General features: G+C 47.1%; 1 protein-coding gene across 1 annotated transcript in view; it reads right to left on the bottom strand.

Moving 5' to 3' along the window:
- Positions 1–19,255, bottom strand: part of csmd2 (CUB and Sushi multiple domains 2) — a 202,392-nt gene that overhangs the window by 13,203 nt on the left and 169,934 nt on the right. The window contains exons 32-42 of the mRNA XM_062446030.1: positions 18,480–18,626; positions 14,764–14,952; positions 13,065–13,250; positions 12,315–12,509; positions 11,694–11,867; positions 10,926–11,099; positions 10,455–10,628; positions 6,200–6,388; positions 5,139–5,312; positions 2,545–2,727; positions 588–764 (exon numbers count right to left, since the gene is read on the bottom strand). Coding sequence (XP_062302014.1) covers positions 588–764; positions 2,545–2,727; positions 5,139–5,312; positions 6,200–6,388; positions 10,455–10,628; positions 10,926–11,099; positions 11,694–11,867; positions 12,315–12,509; positions 13,065–13,250; positions 14,764–14,952; positions 18,480–18,626 — 1,962 coding nt within the window. The remainder of the gene's footprint in view (positions 1–587; positions 765–2,544; positions 2,728–5,138; positions 5,313–6,199; positions 6,389–10,454; positions 10,629–10,925; positions 11,100–11,693; positions 11,868–12,314; positions 12,510–13,064; positions 13,251–14,763; positions 14,953–18,479; positions 18,627–19,255) is intronic.

The following is a 19,255-nucleotide window of genomic DNA, read 5'->3' as shown; positions in this document are numbered from 1 at the left end:
CCGTAATGGTACAGCGTCACCCCTATTTGCTGCAGGTCTTTAGGCTGTCTAGCGGAATCGCTTTGTGTGTGTCTGTGCTAGAGACCTGTCAGTCAGGCTGCACTCTCTGAGGACACAGAAGCTCTTCTCCATTACCCCCCCCCCCGCCATTCAGGTGAAGCTTGAGCTGCGCACACACACAGACATGTGACTCTCACTCATGTGTGACCCCCCCCCCCCCTCTCTTCCTCCCCACACACATACCACACAGTACAATAGGCTACAGAACCTCATTATCCCGCTTGGCCCCTTACACAGACCCATTTGATGTAAGCCCCTTGATCCTCCACACACACACACACACACACCACTCAAGTTTTCCAAGAATGCTTCCCCCACACATATTCCGACAAAACATAGAGACTAAAAGGACCAACACAGAGATAAAAAGGACCGTTTAAGGTGCCCACATAGGGCAGGAATGATCCAGACCCGTACCAGTCAACATCCAGAAAGGACGGAGGAGGAGCGAGGCACTAGTGAGCTGAATGTGTGTGGTGGGTGCTGGGCTGAGCGCGAGGGCGAGCGGTCGGGGTGAAGGTCCGTACCGGTGCACTCGGGCATGTTCCCGGTCCAGGTCCCGTTGACCGTGCAGTGGCGGGTGAGGAGACCGTTGGAGTAGTAGCCGTCTCGGCAGGTGTAGGCGATGGAGCGGGAGAAGGTCAGGCCCTCGTGGACCAGGATCTGGGCGTTCTTAGGAGTTCCTGGGTTCCCACATGAGATCACTGAGGTGGGGAGAGAGAGGGAGAGAGAGGGAGAGAGAGGGAGAGAGAGGGAGAGAGAGGGAGAGAGAGGGAGAGAGAGTGAAGTGATATTAGCATGTGAAAGTGCGTGTCTGTGTGCATGCATGTGTGAGAGTGTGTGCGTGTAAGGGCGTGCGTTTGCCCGTGTGTATGTGTGTGTATGAGTAACTGTGTGTGGTTTTTGTGAGTGTTTGTGTGTTAGCCCGTATGTATGTGTGTGAGTGTGTGTGCGTGGGTGTGATCGGTGTGTGTGTGTTTGTGTGTGTGTATGCGCACGCGCATGTGTGTGAGTGTCTGAGAGACCCTGTCTGCAGTACTGGCCTTGGCAGTGCTGGACAGAGCAGAAATGAAGGGATGAATTATACATGAGAGCTACTTCTCAAGCTGCCCCTCTCATCCTCTCACTCTCTTTCTGTCTGGGTCTCTCTGCGTCCCTGTGAACCTCCATCCATCTCTCTCCCCCTTTCATTCTCTATTTGCTAGAACTCCAAGTCCCTCTCATCTGTTCCCTCTTCTATTTTTATCATTCTCTCCCAGCCTTTCCTATCCCCAGTCCAGCCCAAGCCTGCCCTAGTCCAGTCCAGCCCCAGCCTGCCCTAGTCCAGCCCCAGCCTGCCCTAGTCCAGCCCCAGCCTGCCCTAGTCCAGTCCAGCCCCAGCCTTTCCTATCCCCAGTCCAGCCCCAGATTGCCCTAGTCCAGTCCAGCCCCAGCCTGCCCTAGTCCAGCCCCAGCCTGCCCTAGTCCAGCCCCAGCCTGCCCTAGTCCAGTCCAGCCCCAGCCTTTCCTATCCCCAGTCCAGCCCCAGCTTGCCCTAGTCCAGTCCAGGCAGAAGGCCCCTTAGGGGCTCTGAGTTAATGACCAGCTGTGGAGGAACCCTTGATGTCTATGCCAACCACGAACAGGTGGCCCCCCGCAAACAGCGGGCAGGCCAGACAGAGGGCATGGAGTGACAGAGACATGGAGAGACCGCGAGGGAGAGAGAAATGGAGGGAGAAAGGGAAAGAGAGAGAGACAGAGAGAGATGAAGAGAAAGTAAGAAAGGGTAGAGATGTATGATTGAGGAAAATAGAAGACGACAGAAAGACAGACGGGTGGAGGCAGGAGGGGTGGATACGTAACTTATCTCTCCTCAATAAACTCTGCTCCTGAAAACGAACTCCCATGAAACACAATGGGAATGCGGTGTGACTACACATCTGTCTATTTCTCTCTCTCTCCCCGCCCTTTCCTCACTCTCTCTCTCTCTCCTTTAGTGGTAGAACACCTGTACAGTGGGAAGGCAGGAGAGAAGACTACAGCTGTCGCAGTCTGGAGCTCTTTGTGCCTTTGTCACGTCTGTGGTCTGTGAATGTTTGGCTGGCATGTTTTTCTCTGATCGATCGCACTCGTTTCAAGGTCTCTATGTTCTGGCTCCCAGACAGCCGTCAGCACTGAGGGAGCTCCAGGACATCAATACACACATGTGCACACACCCACTTTCTTTCAAGAACACAGGCAAACACACATACACACTTGAACGTACACAGACACCCCCAAACACACTTGTACACATTTCCTCCCTCTACTTTCAATATCCCTCTTTGGTTCTCCCCCTCTCTTTTACCCGTGGATCTGTCTCTCTTTCTCTCTCTTTCTCTCTGTCTGTTATTTCTACCCCCTGTCAGGATGCATTTGTGTTCAAGTTTGGGTGTGTTTCTGTATGTGTGTCTGTGTGAGGATATTTAGCAATGTGTGTGTGTGTGTGTGTGTGGTTCCTCTCACCCTGACACTCAGGCTGGGTTCCGGTCCAGGTGCTGTTGGGCTGGCAGGTTCTCTCTGGGGAACCCGTCAGAACGTAGCCGGGCTCACAGCTGAACCGGACCATGCTGCTCACAGAGAATTCTTCCCCAAGACGGATCCCATGAACCGGGATGCCAGGGTCCCCGCAAAGACCCGCCGACTCCCCTGGAACACCAGAGAACATTCCGTTACACAAACATTAGTGGGTGTGGCCAAACAAAGCTGTTGAATGAATCCTCAAGTACATCTTGTATTTTTTGTTTGTAGCATTTATGAATATTTAATAGTGCTGTCAGTTAAACGCGTTATTAGGTGCGTTAGACATGGACTGACTTCATGCAGCGATGCAGCCGGCTGACTTGAAACAGTGAATTCTGGTTAGACTTTTTGTCCGACTTGAGACGGCGCCGAGGCTAAGTCACTGTGACATAGCCATCAAAGTACCGTGAGATCGATTCGAGAACTGCCGGCTGTGTAGGTGAGCGCATTTTCTCAAGAGCAACTGCACGGGTTCTAATGACGACACAGCTATTTCATGATTGGCCAGACTCACACACGACAACTTTGACGCGTGTTTTGTAATTATTCTGACACCTTCAGTTTCGCCAATGCTCAAATCCGGACCAAACAGTTTAATTGAATAAAAAATTGGTTGAAGAAAGGGTTTGAGTTCGCCTCTTCACTAACGGAAAGACTAAGTTTAATTATAAATAAAGTAAAGTAAGCAAACAGCGCTTGATCTGCCATGACTGACGTCAACGCAGCAAACCACGAGAAGCAGGAATGTCCGACTTTAAGGAGGCGTTTTTTAACCCCTCCCCGACTGCAAGAGGCTACTCTCGCCGGTCGTTTCATGCAGCTGCAGTCCATGACGAACGCACCTACTAACGGCGTTAACGCAAACCCATCTTAACGGCGTAAAAAATGTTATCACGAGATCACGTTCTTTTTGGCCTAGCAAACTTTTTAGTTTTTTTCACATGCCGTTGCAACAACTACTGACAAAACAACAGGCACGCCGCACACACTTGTTTGGGTTTGCGAGCCGGCTAAAGAGTAGTAGGCTAACGTTACGTTTTGAGTGGATAGCGAGCGCGAGACTCCCAAATGGATGCCAATAAGATTCTGAATGGCAAGGTTGCTTTTAAAAAGTTGCCAAATGGTTCCATTGACAAGACCAAATTGATCTGTGTGTTTTGTCGTTGTGAACTGAGCTATAATCGCAGCACGTCCAGTCTGTGAATTCTCTGCCCCCTCGTCAAAGCCAGGCAATGTTGCAATGTTGTTTTCAAAAAAAAAAAAACACAATTGCACAAACTAAGCAATCCAATAGACTTTTCCATGTTGATAAGAGCATTAAAATGAGAAAAAAAGTATGTGACAAAAAGAAATCAAGGGACATTTAGAATAGATAAAAATGTGCGATTAAATGCGATTAATCACGATTAAATATTTTTAGCGTTTGACAGCACTAATATTTAAGTTTTATTTCAGCGCTAAGTTAAGAGTGTTTGCAACAGCAACCACTGAAGGAGAATAACCAAATTGAATATTTGTTTCAGGGACGAGGATACAACATGAAGCTCAATATCGTTTTCTCTGGTCTGATCGCTATAAACCAACCTATTCCCACATGCGCTATGAACCATTACCAGGCGTTTAGAGACATTGTGTATATCTGTTTTCACAGGCTTCTGGTCGACTAGCTTTACTAGTGTTCAGCTCTGTGGCGGAGCAGGAAATCTGTGTAAAAACAACTGTTTCATCTTCTGCTGAGAGAAAGACAGCAATCTCTGGGATATATGAATGTCGTGAATTGTGACATTAAACTGTCAGAGATCTTTTTTACTATATTGTGTGTGCGTGGGTTTGTGGGGCCTGGGTGTTCTTCACGTTTGCGAGTTTCTGTCAGTGTATGTGTCTGTATATGTATGTTTTCAGTGTGGTCTTTGGTGTGTGTGTGTGTGTCATCACAGAAGAAGGACAGGGTGATGTCTTTATAGCTGTGGACAGTTTCTCATAACAGGGTCTGGATCATGGGACACTCCTGTCCCTCAGACTAATGGGAGAAGATTAAAGCAGCTTTATAGAGGACACAGTTTTTACCCTTGAGAACGCGCACACACACACCACACACACACCCTTGAGCTTCGCTGGGGCTGCTAGACAGTGATTTGTAGATGGGATCAGTTGCAGATCAGTGCTAAGAGGGAGACGGAGGTGGAGAAGATGAGCAACAATGTCATAGCTATTGTTCCTATTGATCTGTTGACCTTGTCTGGTGTTCTGTCTGTCGGAAAAATCCCTTTGTCATAAAAGAAGATCTCTTTTCATATGAAGGGATTGTGAAGACGGTAACACGGGCGGTGGGCGGGGGGGTGGGCGCGGATTTGGAAGTATCCGGATTTCTGACAGTCCAATCAACGCTCCAGCACTAGTGCTCTAGGTGGTAGAACGCTGGGAGGAAGACCTAAGGAGACCTTCTCTAAATCGCCTCTTCTCCCAGTCATGATGAGATAACCAAACAGGTGGAATGTTCCCAAATCCCGGTACCGGGTCAGGCAAGTTGTCCGTACCGGAGCAGTGAGGTAGCGAGCCACTCCATTGGCCGTCCAGTTGGCACATGCGCGTGGTGTTGCCCACCACGGAGCGCTGGCCGATGCAACTGAAGCGGATGACTGAACCCACCGTCCTCCTGTCACCGGAGATCTGGGCGTAGGGGGGCATGCTGGGACGCTCGCACAGCACCACTGTCCAATCACAGGCCCGGGGCGCGCAGTGATGGGAGGAGGGGGAGAGAAGGAGGAGGGAGATGGAGGAGAGGAAGAATGAGAGGAGGAATGAATTCATATAAACGGGTTATGTGTCAACAGGTTCAAAGTTCTGCATCTCTCCACGGCATCATAGAAACAGTCAAATTAAACGTACGTAAAACTGGAGACATCAATCAATAATCAATATTGGACCGAACTAGAATCAAAATGATTAAGATGCTTTTTATTCTTCTTTTATTTAATAAAACAATTGAGTAAATAAATACAACAATTAGAATAAATCGAATAAAAAGCTATTAGAGTATCAGGGCTAAGACTGAGATACCAGCTAAGGTTCTGAGGTACCAGTTCATGTTTTGGGGTACCAGCTAAGGATCTGGTGTAATGCTCGAAAAATTACAATTTGATATCTTTCTCATGTAATGAATGAAGACGTGGGTGAGAGCGGCTCTATGATGTGGGTGGAATAAATGCATAATTGAGTCAGTGGTTGGTGCCGATCTGGTGTCTGATGGTGCAAAATGTAAATTGTGTGAAATTATGTAACTATTATGACATTAAGACAAACTAAATTCATGAGGCTGAGATGGAAGTTTGCCGACGTACATGATTACATATAGAACCACTTATGTACCGTTATAACAATATATTTCCTTCTGTATGTTGTAAAACTTCTGGCCATGTGAAACTTACAGTTAAGCATTTGCAAGACTAATAATAATTTTGTATAAAGTCTTCAACTGATTAGATTTATGATATGCGCATTACTGTGTTGGTGTGAGAGGTGTGTGTAAGGGGTGTATGATGTGTGTGTGTGAGAGGTGTGTGATGTTTGTGTGTGTGTGTGAGGTGTGTGTACTCACAGAGACACTTGGGCAGTGAGCGGTCCCAGGTTCCATCTCCCTGGCAGCTGAATGTGCTGGTTCCCAGCAGGTAGTAACCAGGGTTACAGCTGTACGACACCGACGTCTGGAAGGTGTAGCGGTGAGGACCACTGGCCACCACCTGCCGCACACTGTTCTCTACATGACCCGGCTCTGTACAGTTCACAACTGGGGGGGGGGGGATAAGGGAAAAAGGGAGGGTGGGGAGGGAGGAGAGAGGGAGAAGGAGCGAGAGACAGAGAGAGAGAGAGAGAGAGAGAGAGAGAGACAGAGTGAGAGAGAGAGAGAGTGAGTGATTGAGTTAGTGAGTGAGAAAGGGAGAGCGGGAGAGAGAAAAATAAAGAGTTGGGGAAATAGAGGGAAAGGGAGATAAAGAACAAAGAGAGAGGGAAGAAGACAAAGACAGAGAGAGAGTCAGACACATGGACAGTCTTATATTACACTGCTGTCGACGGTATTGTAGTTCAGGGTCTTCATGCAGAAAGGAACACTGATTCACGCAGCCACGCTAGCCTGGTTCAATACAAGCTCACCAGTTTATTCAGATTAATAGTGTTTTGTGATACTCTCAACTCTTTTGTCCTAAACCAAAGTAACTTAGATCCAATCTCCATACTTGGGAGGGCTAACCAAGCAAACGCTTCTGGTCTTGGTTTCCATCGGTCTATTCTCTCCATTTGTTTTGTATTTCGGTCCATCTCATCTTTTGCTCCCTCTATCAATCCATCCATCCAACAATCCATCCACTCATCCATCCAATCATCCAACCATCAACCATCAATCCAACCATCAATGAATCCATTCATCCATCTGTCCATCCGCCCAGCCATCTCTTCCTTGATTTCCTACGGTTATCTATTCCCTCTCACATTCCTTCTCCGCCTCTGTCTATCGCTCCCTCCCTCCGCAGGAAGGAGAGAGAGTGAGGAAACAAACATTAGCTTCATTAGAAGGCCGTCTCTGCTGGCCCCTGCAGCGCTGAGGGGAGTGATGGATGAACAGCCCAGCAGAGAGCACAGAGACGAGACACTGTGTCAGTTTAACACCAGATGGAGGGAGGGTGGGGAGGAGATAGGGAAGAGAGTATGCGTGTGCATGTGTGTATGATGAGTAACGAGAGCTGCAAGAGACAAGAGAACTGTGAGAAAGAAAAAGAAAACAGATAGAAAGAGAGAGAAAGAAAGAAATACAGAGAGAGAGAGAGAGAGAGAGAGAGAGAGAGAGAGAGAGAGAGAGAGAGAGAGAGAGAGAGAGAGAGAGAGAGAGAGAGAGAGAGAGAGAGAGAAAGAGAGAGAGGGAGAGAGAGAGAAGAAAGAAGGAGACAGAGCCCTGATGGTGATGACAGATATTAAAATTCATGACAGATGTTGTCAATAAGCCTTCAGCGACCGTTCCTATGGCACAAAGTACAACACACACACACACACACACACACACACACACACACATGGAAGCGCACTCACATGCACACACAAACCAGACCATTTCTCACAGCATAGCGGCCCTCACTCTGCTGTCTATCTTCTTATCTGATCTCTTTACTTCCAGCATGTGAGAGGAGAAGGGAAGGATGGACTGGAGGACATCAACACAAGCTGCCAAATTGTGAGCCTGTATCGAGCGCTTCCGAAGCTCCTGAATCAGGCACCCTGTGCACCCTGCCAGATCTCCCCCCCCCCTTCCCACACTGTACTCTCCAAAAAAGCCGTAATGAACCCATTGTATGCTAATGTCTTTAAAAGCTTCCCTCCGTTCCACGCAAGCAAGCCAAAAACGCTAAATCATCCTCAGATATCCTGCGGTAATACCTTCCTTTCTGACCCAAAGCACCGTCATTTGCATCTTCCAGTGTAATCAGAATGCATAGAGAGTGCTCGTTCATGCTGAGCTGGTGATGGTGCACTGCTGGAGAGCTTAGTCTCCCAGGTCTGGGTTATAGAGAGGGCATTCACTACTGGGAGGCACTGCAGTCACCTGAACACATTAGGCAGAGGACGTTAGCTAAATTACATGGGTGGGGTGTGTGGGGTGGGCGGGTGAGATTGGGGGGGGGCATGTACTGAGGGAAGTTTGGGCAGGGGTGAACAGAGAAGACAGGCACTGAGAGATAGAGGGACAGAAAGACAGAGAGAGAGAGAGAGAGAGAGAGAGAGAGAGAGAGAGAGAGAGAGAGAGAGAGAGAGAGAGAGAGAGAGAGAGAGAGAGAGAGAGAGAGAGAGAGAGAGAGGGAGTGACGTGGCTAGCAAGAGAATCCGTGAAAGCAATAAAAAGAGAAAGAAGAGGACAGGGGTGATTCATCTTCGTTCTCCTCTGAGCAGCTGGACGGCAGCCATGCCCTCGTTCCCCTGGCGCCGTGCCACCACCCTGCCCACATAGCGGGGCGGAGGGGGTGGGGGCACAGGTGTACTGGTCTGTTCTTCGTTTCACAAGCACGCGTACGCACACACTCGGAAAACAGACACGCGTACACAGGCCGATCGGTAGACGTTAGCGACTGTAATTTACTACCTCAACGTCGATTCCCCTCCTCTTCTCTTCCTTCTTTTGCATATATGAGAATGGAAAGACTGAGGTGGGGAAGGAAGAAGGCTATGCTGGGGGGAGGAGGGGAGATGTTGCGGGAGGGAGGGAGAGACACGCTTAGAGAAGAAAGGGAGAGGAGAGCCGAGGGATGAGGTGTTGTCGGGGCAGCGTTCTCCACTGAGAGGGTAAACATTTATAGTTTGCAGTCGACAGAGGAGCTAAAGCCAAATATGAGCTGAATGGTGTAATTAAGGTGATGAATCAGATGACAAAAGACCCCTAAGCTGCTTATTTCTCCTCATCGCCAGGGTGGTTAATGTGGTCCAAAAACCTCTCGCTCTCTTTTCCTCTCGCTCTCTTTTACTCTCTCTTTCACTCTCTCTTTCTATTTTTCTCTCTTTGTCTTTTCTACCCTCAATATCTCTCTGTCTCTCTGTCTCTCTGTCTCTCTGTCTCTCTGTCTCTCTGTCTCTCTGTCTGTCTCTCTCTCTCTCTCTCTCTCTCTCTCTCTCTCTCTCTCTCTCTCTCTCTCTCTCTCTCTCTCTCTCTCTCTCTCTCTCTCTCTCTCTCTCTCTCTCACACACACACACACACACACACACAAACAAACACACACACACACAAGCACACCCACACACACACAAAGTCAGCGTCTGCATGGAAACAAGGCCAATGCTAATATGTCACTGCCGAAGCGAAGAGATTTAAGGCATCCGTCCGAGACAAAATCTTGCATATTTTTACACGCACCAGCCAAATATTCTCTCCCACCCCCCAGGACAGGATATCACACACACATCTGGCCTTCTAGTTCTTTCACAAAGACTTGGAAAAAATGAAATGTATTCAATTCCCCCCTCTGTTAAAACAAACTCATCATTCAACTGCCCATTCGCTTTGTCACTGTGTTGTCACATCAGGGGCCTGACCTCGTGAGCTGCCCCATTCTGCGCCTGTCACAAATCCCTGAGCCGGAGGGGCTTAGAGAGGCAGACACGGGCGCCTAGATGCATCGCCTGTGTCTGCCACCAGGCAAAATTAAAAGCTCCTCTCCCTCTCAAAGGAGGATCATTTTCTTTCAGAGATGACGTAAAATATAATTTAAAAAAAACAGGCACAGGTTTAAAAAGGGAACTAGTTTCTCTCACAGTCCTGCCAAGGTCTCTGCCTTCGGTATGCCGTCTTCAGCTGGAGTTATTAACCGTGTGAGAGCCCCCTGACAGACAGGTTAGACGCGGAATGTAATGAGAGTCATCCCAGCGGCTAGGCTAGCAGAGATAGTGCTGCCATGTAAATATTATCCAGAACCTTCCCCTGGTCAAGGTAGCGGGCGAGAGGGAGGTAATTCAATCATAGGGAACCTTTCTTTACATTTGGCACATTCCAATTTGCACTAATATGTGGCGCTGGAGAAAGCTTATCTCCAGGGAGATGTCTCTTAGTTTCTTTGTGGCTCTTAGCTCTGATTGAGGGCATTTGGGGTGGTGAAGACGTGAACTAGAAGAACAAAAAGGGCTCCGGGTACACACACACACACGTGTGCAACCACACACACACTTACACAGCTGTGCGCGCACACACACACACAGGTAAACTTGTGCCTTTTCAAGAATGGATATAGATACACAGGTACAGCACAAACAACGTAAATGTAACTTAAATATGAAGGATAGATCTGCATGAGACCTTTTTGAACACACACACAACGTACTTTTACATTTGGGCAGAGTGTTGCTCCATTGGCCGTTGGACTGGCAGTGAGACATGAGAGAGCCCTGTAGGACGAAGCCGGTATTGCAGACAAAACGTACAACATCGTTGAGGTTGAACTGCGTTCCCTGGGTGACACCAAAGGAAGGGTTTCCAGGGTGACCGCAAGTGATGGCTACAAAAACAAAGAAGTACACTGTATTAATATCAAAATTCTAAAATTATAGTATAACTCTTTCAAATTTCCAAACAAGATTTTACTACATTAAAAAGTGGAAAAGATATGGATAAGATAGCAAAATAGTCTTTTGAGTTTATATAGATAACATTTATAGAGGACCCAAAACCCCCCTCCCAACAGCCATAGGTAATTTCGAGCCCTGCATACTTCACAGGAACAGCTGCAGTACCTACTAAAAACTAAAGCGTTTAACTTGGACTGCAGCTCCACAGTCCGGCCCCGGTTACTTACGGACACAGACGGGGGTACGTCCGGACCAGCGGTGGTCCTGCTCGCAGATCCGCACGGACACCCCGATCAGGCGGAAGCCAGGGTTGCACTGGTAGACCACGCTGCCTCTGTAGTTGTAGTTCTCTCCTATGATCTGCCCGTTGACGATGGGCTCTGGGGTTCCACAGTGACCCGCTAGACAGATGAACCACACGGTCAGTCACGTCTCGAGAAACGAGAAACTCAGACACAGAACTATGTCCTCCTGGGTTGGATTTTAGTTTGGAACTCTGCCTGTTTATTTTCTAAGTACAGTAAAAACCAATGTGGTCGTATCAGTACTTTATATGTAAATAAACACTGTCCTTCGCTGTGACACCAACCACTGAAATACTGTAGAATCATGCACTTCTTATCACTGATTTGCAGCTGTACTTTCTATATAGACTATTTGTATTATGCTTTGGGTAAAATAGTCTGATAATTGATAAATGTATAAAATGTAAGTTAACCCATGGTGTCATTCCTTTCAGGTATGTATTTACTGTATACGGGTACCTACCAACAGTCAGTGACAAGACAAAAGTGTTTATCAGTGTCAAGCTGAAACCCAACTGGCTAAACATCTTCTCCCCTCAGTGACCATTAAAACCAAAACACCCTCGGAAAAACAACACCGAAATATCCAAACCAAGGAAACGAATGCGTATGAAAGTGATCTCAGGCTGATTCATACTGAGGTCACATTTACACATCCTCCAGAATGTTCTAGGCTGGAGCCAGTCTTACCGAGACACTGGACCTGGGTTCCGCTCCACAGCCCGTTGGACAAGCACTCTCGGACCCTGGAGCCCACCAGGGTGTAGCCCATGTTACAGGAGAAGATGGCCGTTGCCCCAAACACTGTCAACGTCCCAATCTTGTTCCCGTTGGGAGGAGTACCAAGGTCTCCGCATGAGATGACTGGAAGAGAGGAGATGGAGAGGAGAAAAGGAGCGAAGAGGAACATGGAAAAGAGAAGGGGAAGGGAGGTGAGAGATGGGGGGAGAAATTAGAGGGAAAAGAGCGGAGGAGTACATAAAAAGAGAGTAATACTATGAAATCCCTTTGGAGGACATTTAGAATGCTTGGTTGATCGATATAGGCAATATTTAACAGTTTCAATGTAATCTACTTTGTTTTGTCTGAAGACTTCTGCTGAATATTTATCTAACATAAGCCTCTACTTTATACCTCAACCGAAAGGAATGTGGAAACACATTTCTCATGTGGATTAGCATTCATATTCATTCCAAATATGGTTCATCCCTGTTATTGCCTGTCTTCCCCATTCATTCCACGTTTAGTTCAAGCTAGCCCGTAGATCAGTCAAATATGAGGTCATATCTTTAGCAGGGAGACTTCACTCACTCTGGCATGCAGGACGAGGTTCTGGGTAGTCCCAGGTGCTGTTGGCCAGACAACGGATGACCCTCTGACCCCTGTAATAGTATCCAGGGTTACAGATGAGCATCATCATGGCATCATACTGGTTCTGAGTCCCGTAGATCAGCCTCCATCTCCCATTATCCACCGCTGAGTGCCCAATGTCGGGGCAGGTCACAGCTAAAGGGTGAGAGGCAAATTACCAAAAGTCAAATGGAAATTAAGTTAAACACTTTTTACAGATATTTAGAGGTTCACTTTTTAAGGGGCTTTTCCCCGCTTGCAGGCAAAATCTGTCGTTTCGAAGTACTACGCACACATTGGTAAACCTCCTACAGTCCGCTTTTTAGTTCAAAGAAAACGTACTGTTTACCATGTGATAGCAGCTTGACAGTGACAGACCCAAGTATTAAGGCCTAAGAGTAATCTGTTTTAGCTAGACATGGAGTACGGATCGGGGATTTTTCACCGCGACTACGATCAGAGTCTTAATGCAGTGATCCTGAGGATGTATCTGCAACTTCCTGGAGTTTGGAAAGCTCCCGCTTCAAAACTTCAATTAAAGTAAAATTGTGAAGAGTGGGTGAAAAACAGAAGGCCACAAAACCGAGTTTGGTGAGTATGGTGTGTGTCCCCTGGAGAGCTAAAACCAACATGACCTTGTGTATTAGTGAAAGAAAAACCAGGTATACGGATCCTCTCACACGGTCGAGCTTTGTCCAATGAGATACTCACGAATGCAACGGGGCGGGGCTTCATTGGGGCTCCACCTCCCCGACTCCTGGCAGACAACAGATATTGCGAGAGGGCTGGCCAATCGGAACCCAGCGTTGCACTGATACAAAGCTCTGGCTCCGAGGGTGAAATCCTGCCCAGCGATACTGCCGTTCAATGGAGGCTCTGGCATCCCACATGTCACCACTGATGAAGGGAAGGAGAGAGAAGGAGAGAAAAGAGAATGAAAGAGGCGGAAGAAGGGAGATTTTAGATTTAAATTGAAGGAGATGGGAAAAAAAGGGGTGACAGAAGAACAAATAAGAGAATAATTTAGCAACATTCAAACAGTTGCCTTTTCTTGCACTCCAAAAACCGAGAACACAAAGCTAGGGCAACAACGGCCAACCAAGGACCAGGAGTAGGAAGGCTGATTTATCCCCCTGGGCACTGAAACATAGAAATTCTGAAGATAAAAGTGTCTGCTAAAAAAAGATCATATTAAATACACGACACGAAGTGCTTTGTAAAACCATTTCACAGTGTCTCTCTAACAACAGGCTTCCCTGTACCAAAGCCCTCCCAGTACCGCAGGCATTGTTGTGAAGTAAACATTAGCTTGCTCCCCCTGTACGCCCAAAGGCAAACATACTCCGTCTGGAGAGAGCTCTGGTAATTCTGAGTAGAGATTGCACCTGCTGTAGACTTTCCCACCACAGAATGGCTGGCCTGCTGCTGGCAGCTTCCACCTGTGCTGATGATGTTGATACAGCAAGGCAGGACACCTGGGTATGTCTGCAAGGTCTTAAAACCCCCGGATTAAACAAGGAAATACAAACAAGGGGGCGGGGTTTTGTTTATTTTAGCATGCGCGGGCAAACACGTCGACGTAAACAGATGCACAGTGTGTCGATAGAATTTGTTGTCAACAAAGAAAATATTGGAGTCTCTACATGATGGATGTCGAACAAATGTGCGTAAAAAAAGGAAGCATGCAGGAAAATCTATGTTAATCGGCTTTAGATTCCTTTTCTTGTGAAGGGCGCCCAACAGAGAGCGCTAAATTGGCTATTAGTCTTTGGTTAAGAGCCTTCAAAAGCGACATGATGTAGAAGAAAATCAAAGTGGAGTTTTCACACTCAAACCGAGGTTTTCTTCAGTTCACGTCGTGTTCAACCGCTAGCAAAAGCATTATGAATTCCAGCACAGATAATTAGTTTTAAGACATCAAGGTTTTCGAGTCATGGTCCAACAAGATGTCTGACATTACAAAGAGACAGTAGAAGTATATTCAATTTAAACAATGGGTTTACCTTGAAACCCATGGTAACAAAACAATACATGTTTAAGTGAATCCGAGGTACTGTCCCCTGTGAAGACTTTGACACCAGTCCTAGTCCTCAGTCATCCTGAAGAACACTCCAGAGCAAAAACGATAGAATGTGTTTTAAACCCAGTCGACAAGTTCATTTCAAGTTTGCACTTGCCAAGGGCATAGTTAGTGTACTGGGATTCTTCTACAGCTACAGCATCAATATGATCCCAAAAACACTACAATGAGCAGTCCATAATAGCTCTACAGCTGTAGAACACTGATAGTATGGTCCAGTGGGGGGGTGCATTCTCTAAATGTGTTTTTGCTGCTGTTTAAAAAAACAAAAACGCATGTATGATAACATTCATCCCCCCTCCCTAAACTAGATGATGGACTAGTCCTTACCCTGACAGAGGGGCACAGGAGCATTCCATTGGTAGATGCCCTGGGGGGTGCGGGTGCAGGTGGCACTGCTCTGGCCGATGAGCCTGAAGCCCTGGTCACAGTTGAAGCGAAGGGTGCTGCCCAGCTTGGTGCCTGTCTGGCTGTGGACCGTACCGTTGACCGGGTTGTTGGGGGGGCTGCAGTATGCCGCTGGGGGGGGGGCAAGGAGGAATAGAGAAAAACAGAGAGAAAGAAACAGTCAGACAGGAGAAGAAGAGAGACAGTAAAACCATTTGAAACCAACGACAGGGGCGATGTAAAGTTTTGCCGGAGGTGCTGCGTAATGCTTCTTTAATTGCATCTGAGCCCTGGATCTCCACTGCATCTGTCTCACTTTGCTCAGCGCTCGGCGCCGACTGATCACCGCTAACACTGAGCTGTACACACAAACCTTTAAGGGGAGCGCTGCCATGCACAGACGAGGGAAAACAGATTAATGAAGACAAAATGTTCCACAAAAGGGGAACTGGTTCAAGGCAGGAGAAAAAGATAGAGAGGGAAAGAGAGAAAGAGAGAGAGATAGACAGGATATAAATGATGTATATACAATAACTTGGTATTATGTATTACTTTTGCTAGGGAGGCTAAATATGGTGTGAGGCTGTGATGATACGGCTGTATTCTGGGTGTAGCAGTGAGACTGGACAAATGTAAAGTGACTCAATCGGCTGCAACATTGGAGATCTCATGATAAGCGGCCTACAGCCAAGGATACAGTACAAGACCATAGAGAAGGGTTTGGAATGGGGCCGATGAAGACACCCATTGTGCCAAGATAGGAGATTAAACCCTGTCGCAATGGTATCAGGCCGAATGACGCAGGAGATGACTGGCGTCGAGCGCAGGGGGAGAGATTAGGGAGGAAGTGGACCGCGAATGCAAAAAAGCGTATCATCCATTACGGTTAATCGCTATGACCACATTACATCTCTATAAAAATGCTAATTCGTCCAGCCCAAACCCGCCTGTATCCACCAATGGAAATGTCACAATTTTGTAATATATTATTTATTAAATTTTTAATTTTTGTCTGGAGCAAAAAGCTTTTTTCCCACCCCTCCAGACAACGAGATAAGGCTTCTCACGGGGCAATGGTAACCCTCTGACATACAGTTTATAAAGTATTTATGGGCTGTCTGACGAGCTTTTGCATTTGTTACCAGCACAAAACGTTCATTTCTTGAATTGATGCTCTGGAATGGAAGCCTCCCTTGACTGTCTGGCAGAGGTTGGCTTGTAAAACACCATACCGGATACCATTCATATCTGAGCAGAGCTATTAATGCATCCGGAGAAGAATGAAAGCATCTGGGGTTCTTGAGGGAGGAGACTGTTGGTGGTGGGGTGGAGCGGTGCAGGGGTGCGGGGGTCCGTTAGACTCATTTGAAGGTCGGGATGTTTCGGCTCTGGTGGAGAGAGGGAGACTTTCACTGTCGGCCCAAAGGAGGAAGCAGAACTCAGGCAATGTTTTATTCCGGTCTTTCCTCACAGAGACGCTCACAGGGAGGTCTTGCACTGTCACTCCAAGTGAGTGGCGGCTCGCAGAGTCGCCCCCGAGTGCAAACGTAATCCCCTCTTCCCTATTTGTGTTTGCCTCTTTTTGTCATTCTTCCCCTCCCTCGTTCAAACCCGAGGTGTCTGTTTCTCATTAGGCTGCAGTGAACGGACCGTCCCACTGCAATCAGCCATCAAGCACTGAATGGGTGTTTAACAGGCTGCCAGAGGATGAATAGCCCACAGGGAAGAGAAGAAAAGAGAGAAACAGAGATAGCGAGGGAGAGAGAGAGAGAGAGAGAGAGAGAGAGAGAGAGAGAGAGAGAGAGAGAGAGAGAGAGAGAGAGAGAGAGAGAGAGAGAGAGAGAGAGAGAGAGAGAGAGAGAGAGAGAGAGAGAGAGAGAGAAACAGAATAAAGATTGAAGCAGAAAGAAGAGGCTGGAACTAAGAGTGAAGGCCACCCAATGAGCCAAGGGGGAGAGAGAGAGAGAGCAATAAACAAGACAGAAAGAAGAGCTAGAGATGGCGAGGGTGAAAATGAAAGAGAGAGCGAGACAGGGAGAAAGGGAAAGAGAGCGAAGCGAGCGAGCAGAGAGATCGGATGGGAGAGAAGCTGCAGTCTGTGATGGAGGAGAGGCCTGTGGAGATGGAAGATGGATTGATAAAGAACACAGTACAACGCTTTGAGTCTGGCCTGCCATCTGTTCCAGCCTCCCACTAAGGTGTCCCTCCAGAAGGAGTTTCCATATTGGGCACAGCAACCTGTGTTCTCCTGCCTGCACTACACCCCGTCTGTCACTTAGCTCGCTACAGCAGAATCCATCAGCGTGAAAAGGAGGGGACAGGAGAAGAAGATGCAAATAAAGAAACAAGAGAGATGTAGGGAGAGAGAGGGAGGAAGAGGGAGAGAGACAGAAGGAGGTGGAGAGAAGGAAGGGGGAGACACACAGTAGAAAAAGAGACAGAGAGAGCAGAGAGAGAGAGAGAGAGAGAGAGAGAGAGAGAGAGAGAGAGAGAGAGAGAGAGAGAGAGATGGTGGATGATCACTCATCCAGCAGAGCAGCCATGATAGGTAGCAGAGGGAGACCTTAAATATTTACACAAGCATAACTCATCAGGAGTTATGAAGGTGTCTTACAACAACACATCCTTCATGATTTGAATAGAACAAATGATTAGAGTCGGATTGAAAAGTAGAAACATTTCCTCCACTGCTTCTCTGCAGACACAGTTGAGGAACTTAACTTAACATCCCACCGTGCCCCTGACATTGTCTTGACAACGCAGTATTTTATTACATTTACATTACATTTAGTGATTTAGCAGACGCTCTTATCCAGAGCGACTTACAGTAAGTACAGGGACATTCCCCTCCACCCGAAGCAAGTAGGGTGAAGTACCTTGCCCAAGGATACAAAATCATTTGGCGCGGCTGGGAATCGAACTGGCAACCTTCAGATTACTAGCCAGACTCCCTCACCGCTCAGCCATCTGACTCCCTATTAGGCGTTGTTCATAGGTGCTTTGTTATAAGAATGGGGGATCACTTTACGTTGGTCCAGAAAGACTAGGATTGAAAATGAAAGATCACAGGTAAAGCATTTATAAGCTAATGTAATTTCATAAACTGTGCTCAATTGGGAAATTGAAGCAAACGTTTCCATTTGATTCTTTCCTTCTGGGGTAGAGCATGACATAATCAGGTCTTGACATTGGATGCTAAAATGTTCATCTTCTGTCCTTGTACGGGGTACCATAACAATATCTTAACTCCTCCTACAGTACACCTCAAGTCTCCTTACTATCTCAAATTGGAGGCGTCGTGTAATTTATAAAAGTAAGTGACGTCCGCAAGATCACCTTTGACGTTGGCTAAACAAGTGCCAAGCCAAGCAAATAAATAGTCCTACCAGTCGTTGTCTACTAACTTTTATTGTTGCTGTTAACTTCCCTGAGTAGGGTACATCCTTGTCATTTACTAACCCAAGGAACAATCTGGGTCCTTCCTAACCTGAGTAGTATTTGTTATTGTTTACTAACCTGAGCAGCGTATGTTGTTATTGTTTACCTAAGTAGTGTATGTTCTTATAGTATACAAACCCAGATAGTGTTATTGTTTACTAACCTGAAAAGTGTTTGTTGTTGTTTACTAACCTGAGTAGCATTTGCTGTTGTTTACTAACCTGAATAGCGTATGCGGAAACCCTTGTGGCTGGAGGTATGGTCAAAGGACCAGTGCAGGTAGACCTTGTTCATAGAGCTGGTGATGCTGAGAGGGTTAGAGTAGTTTCCACTCAGGGTAATCAGGAGGGGACTCTGTCTGGACGGGCCTGGATAGGTGGAGAACACACACAAGTCATTGGTTAGTTTTGCTTGTCAATCAACCTTTAAATGCATGGGATTGGGTTGATGTGGAGAGGGGTCTAGTTTAACAGCAATGGTACAAAAAAAGTTAAAACTTCCAATTGTATCGGGATTCTCACACTCTTAACTTCACGTCAAGGTGGCTCAGACCAATTTAAAGTCCTGATGGTGTCTTTGAACCGAAACATGCCTGCAAGGAAGAGCAGTACGTACACAAAGAAGCTTACAGACTAAAACTAGTTATTTTCTGGCCAGTGTGTGAAAGAAACCAAGCCAAGCTGAAAAAAACGTGTATTCTCCAGAAGTCTCCCAGAGTTTAGTTTTAGTATGGCAGCTACAAAGTTAGGCTTGGAAGCACAGTAAAACAGGGAAGGAAGCAGATTCCATCCAAATTCCAACAGGCAGTCTGGCCAAGGTTGTTCCAGACAGGGAGATGGGCAGACGCTCTCCACGTCTGCCACCCATTGGTCAGAAGACAGAAAACTGCCTTATCAGCAACACTTGCACACGGCGGCTGTTTTCTCTGGGTGCTGAGACAAGGTCTCCAACTGTGGTCCTAACGACATGCAAACACACTCCCGGCAGCCAGTATTCC

The sequence above is a fragment of the Osmerus eperlanus genome, chromosome 20 (genome assembly GCF_963692335.1).
Source record: "Osmerus eperlanus chromosome 20, fOsmEpe2.1, whole genome shotgun sequence".
NCBI lineage: Eukaryota > Metazoa > Chordata > Actinopteri > Osmeriformes > Osmeridae > Osmerus > Osmerus eperlanus.
Note: the sequence above shows the minus strand (reverse complement) of the source record. Positions and strands in the feature narration are given on the sequence as shown.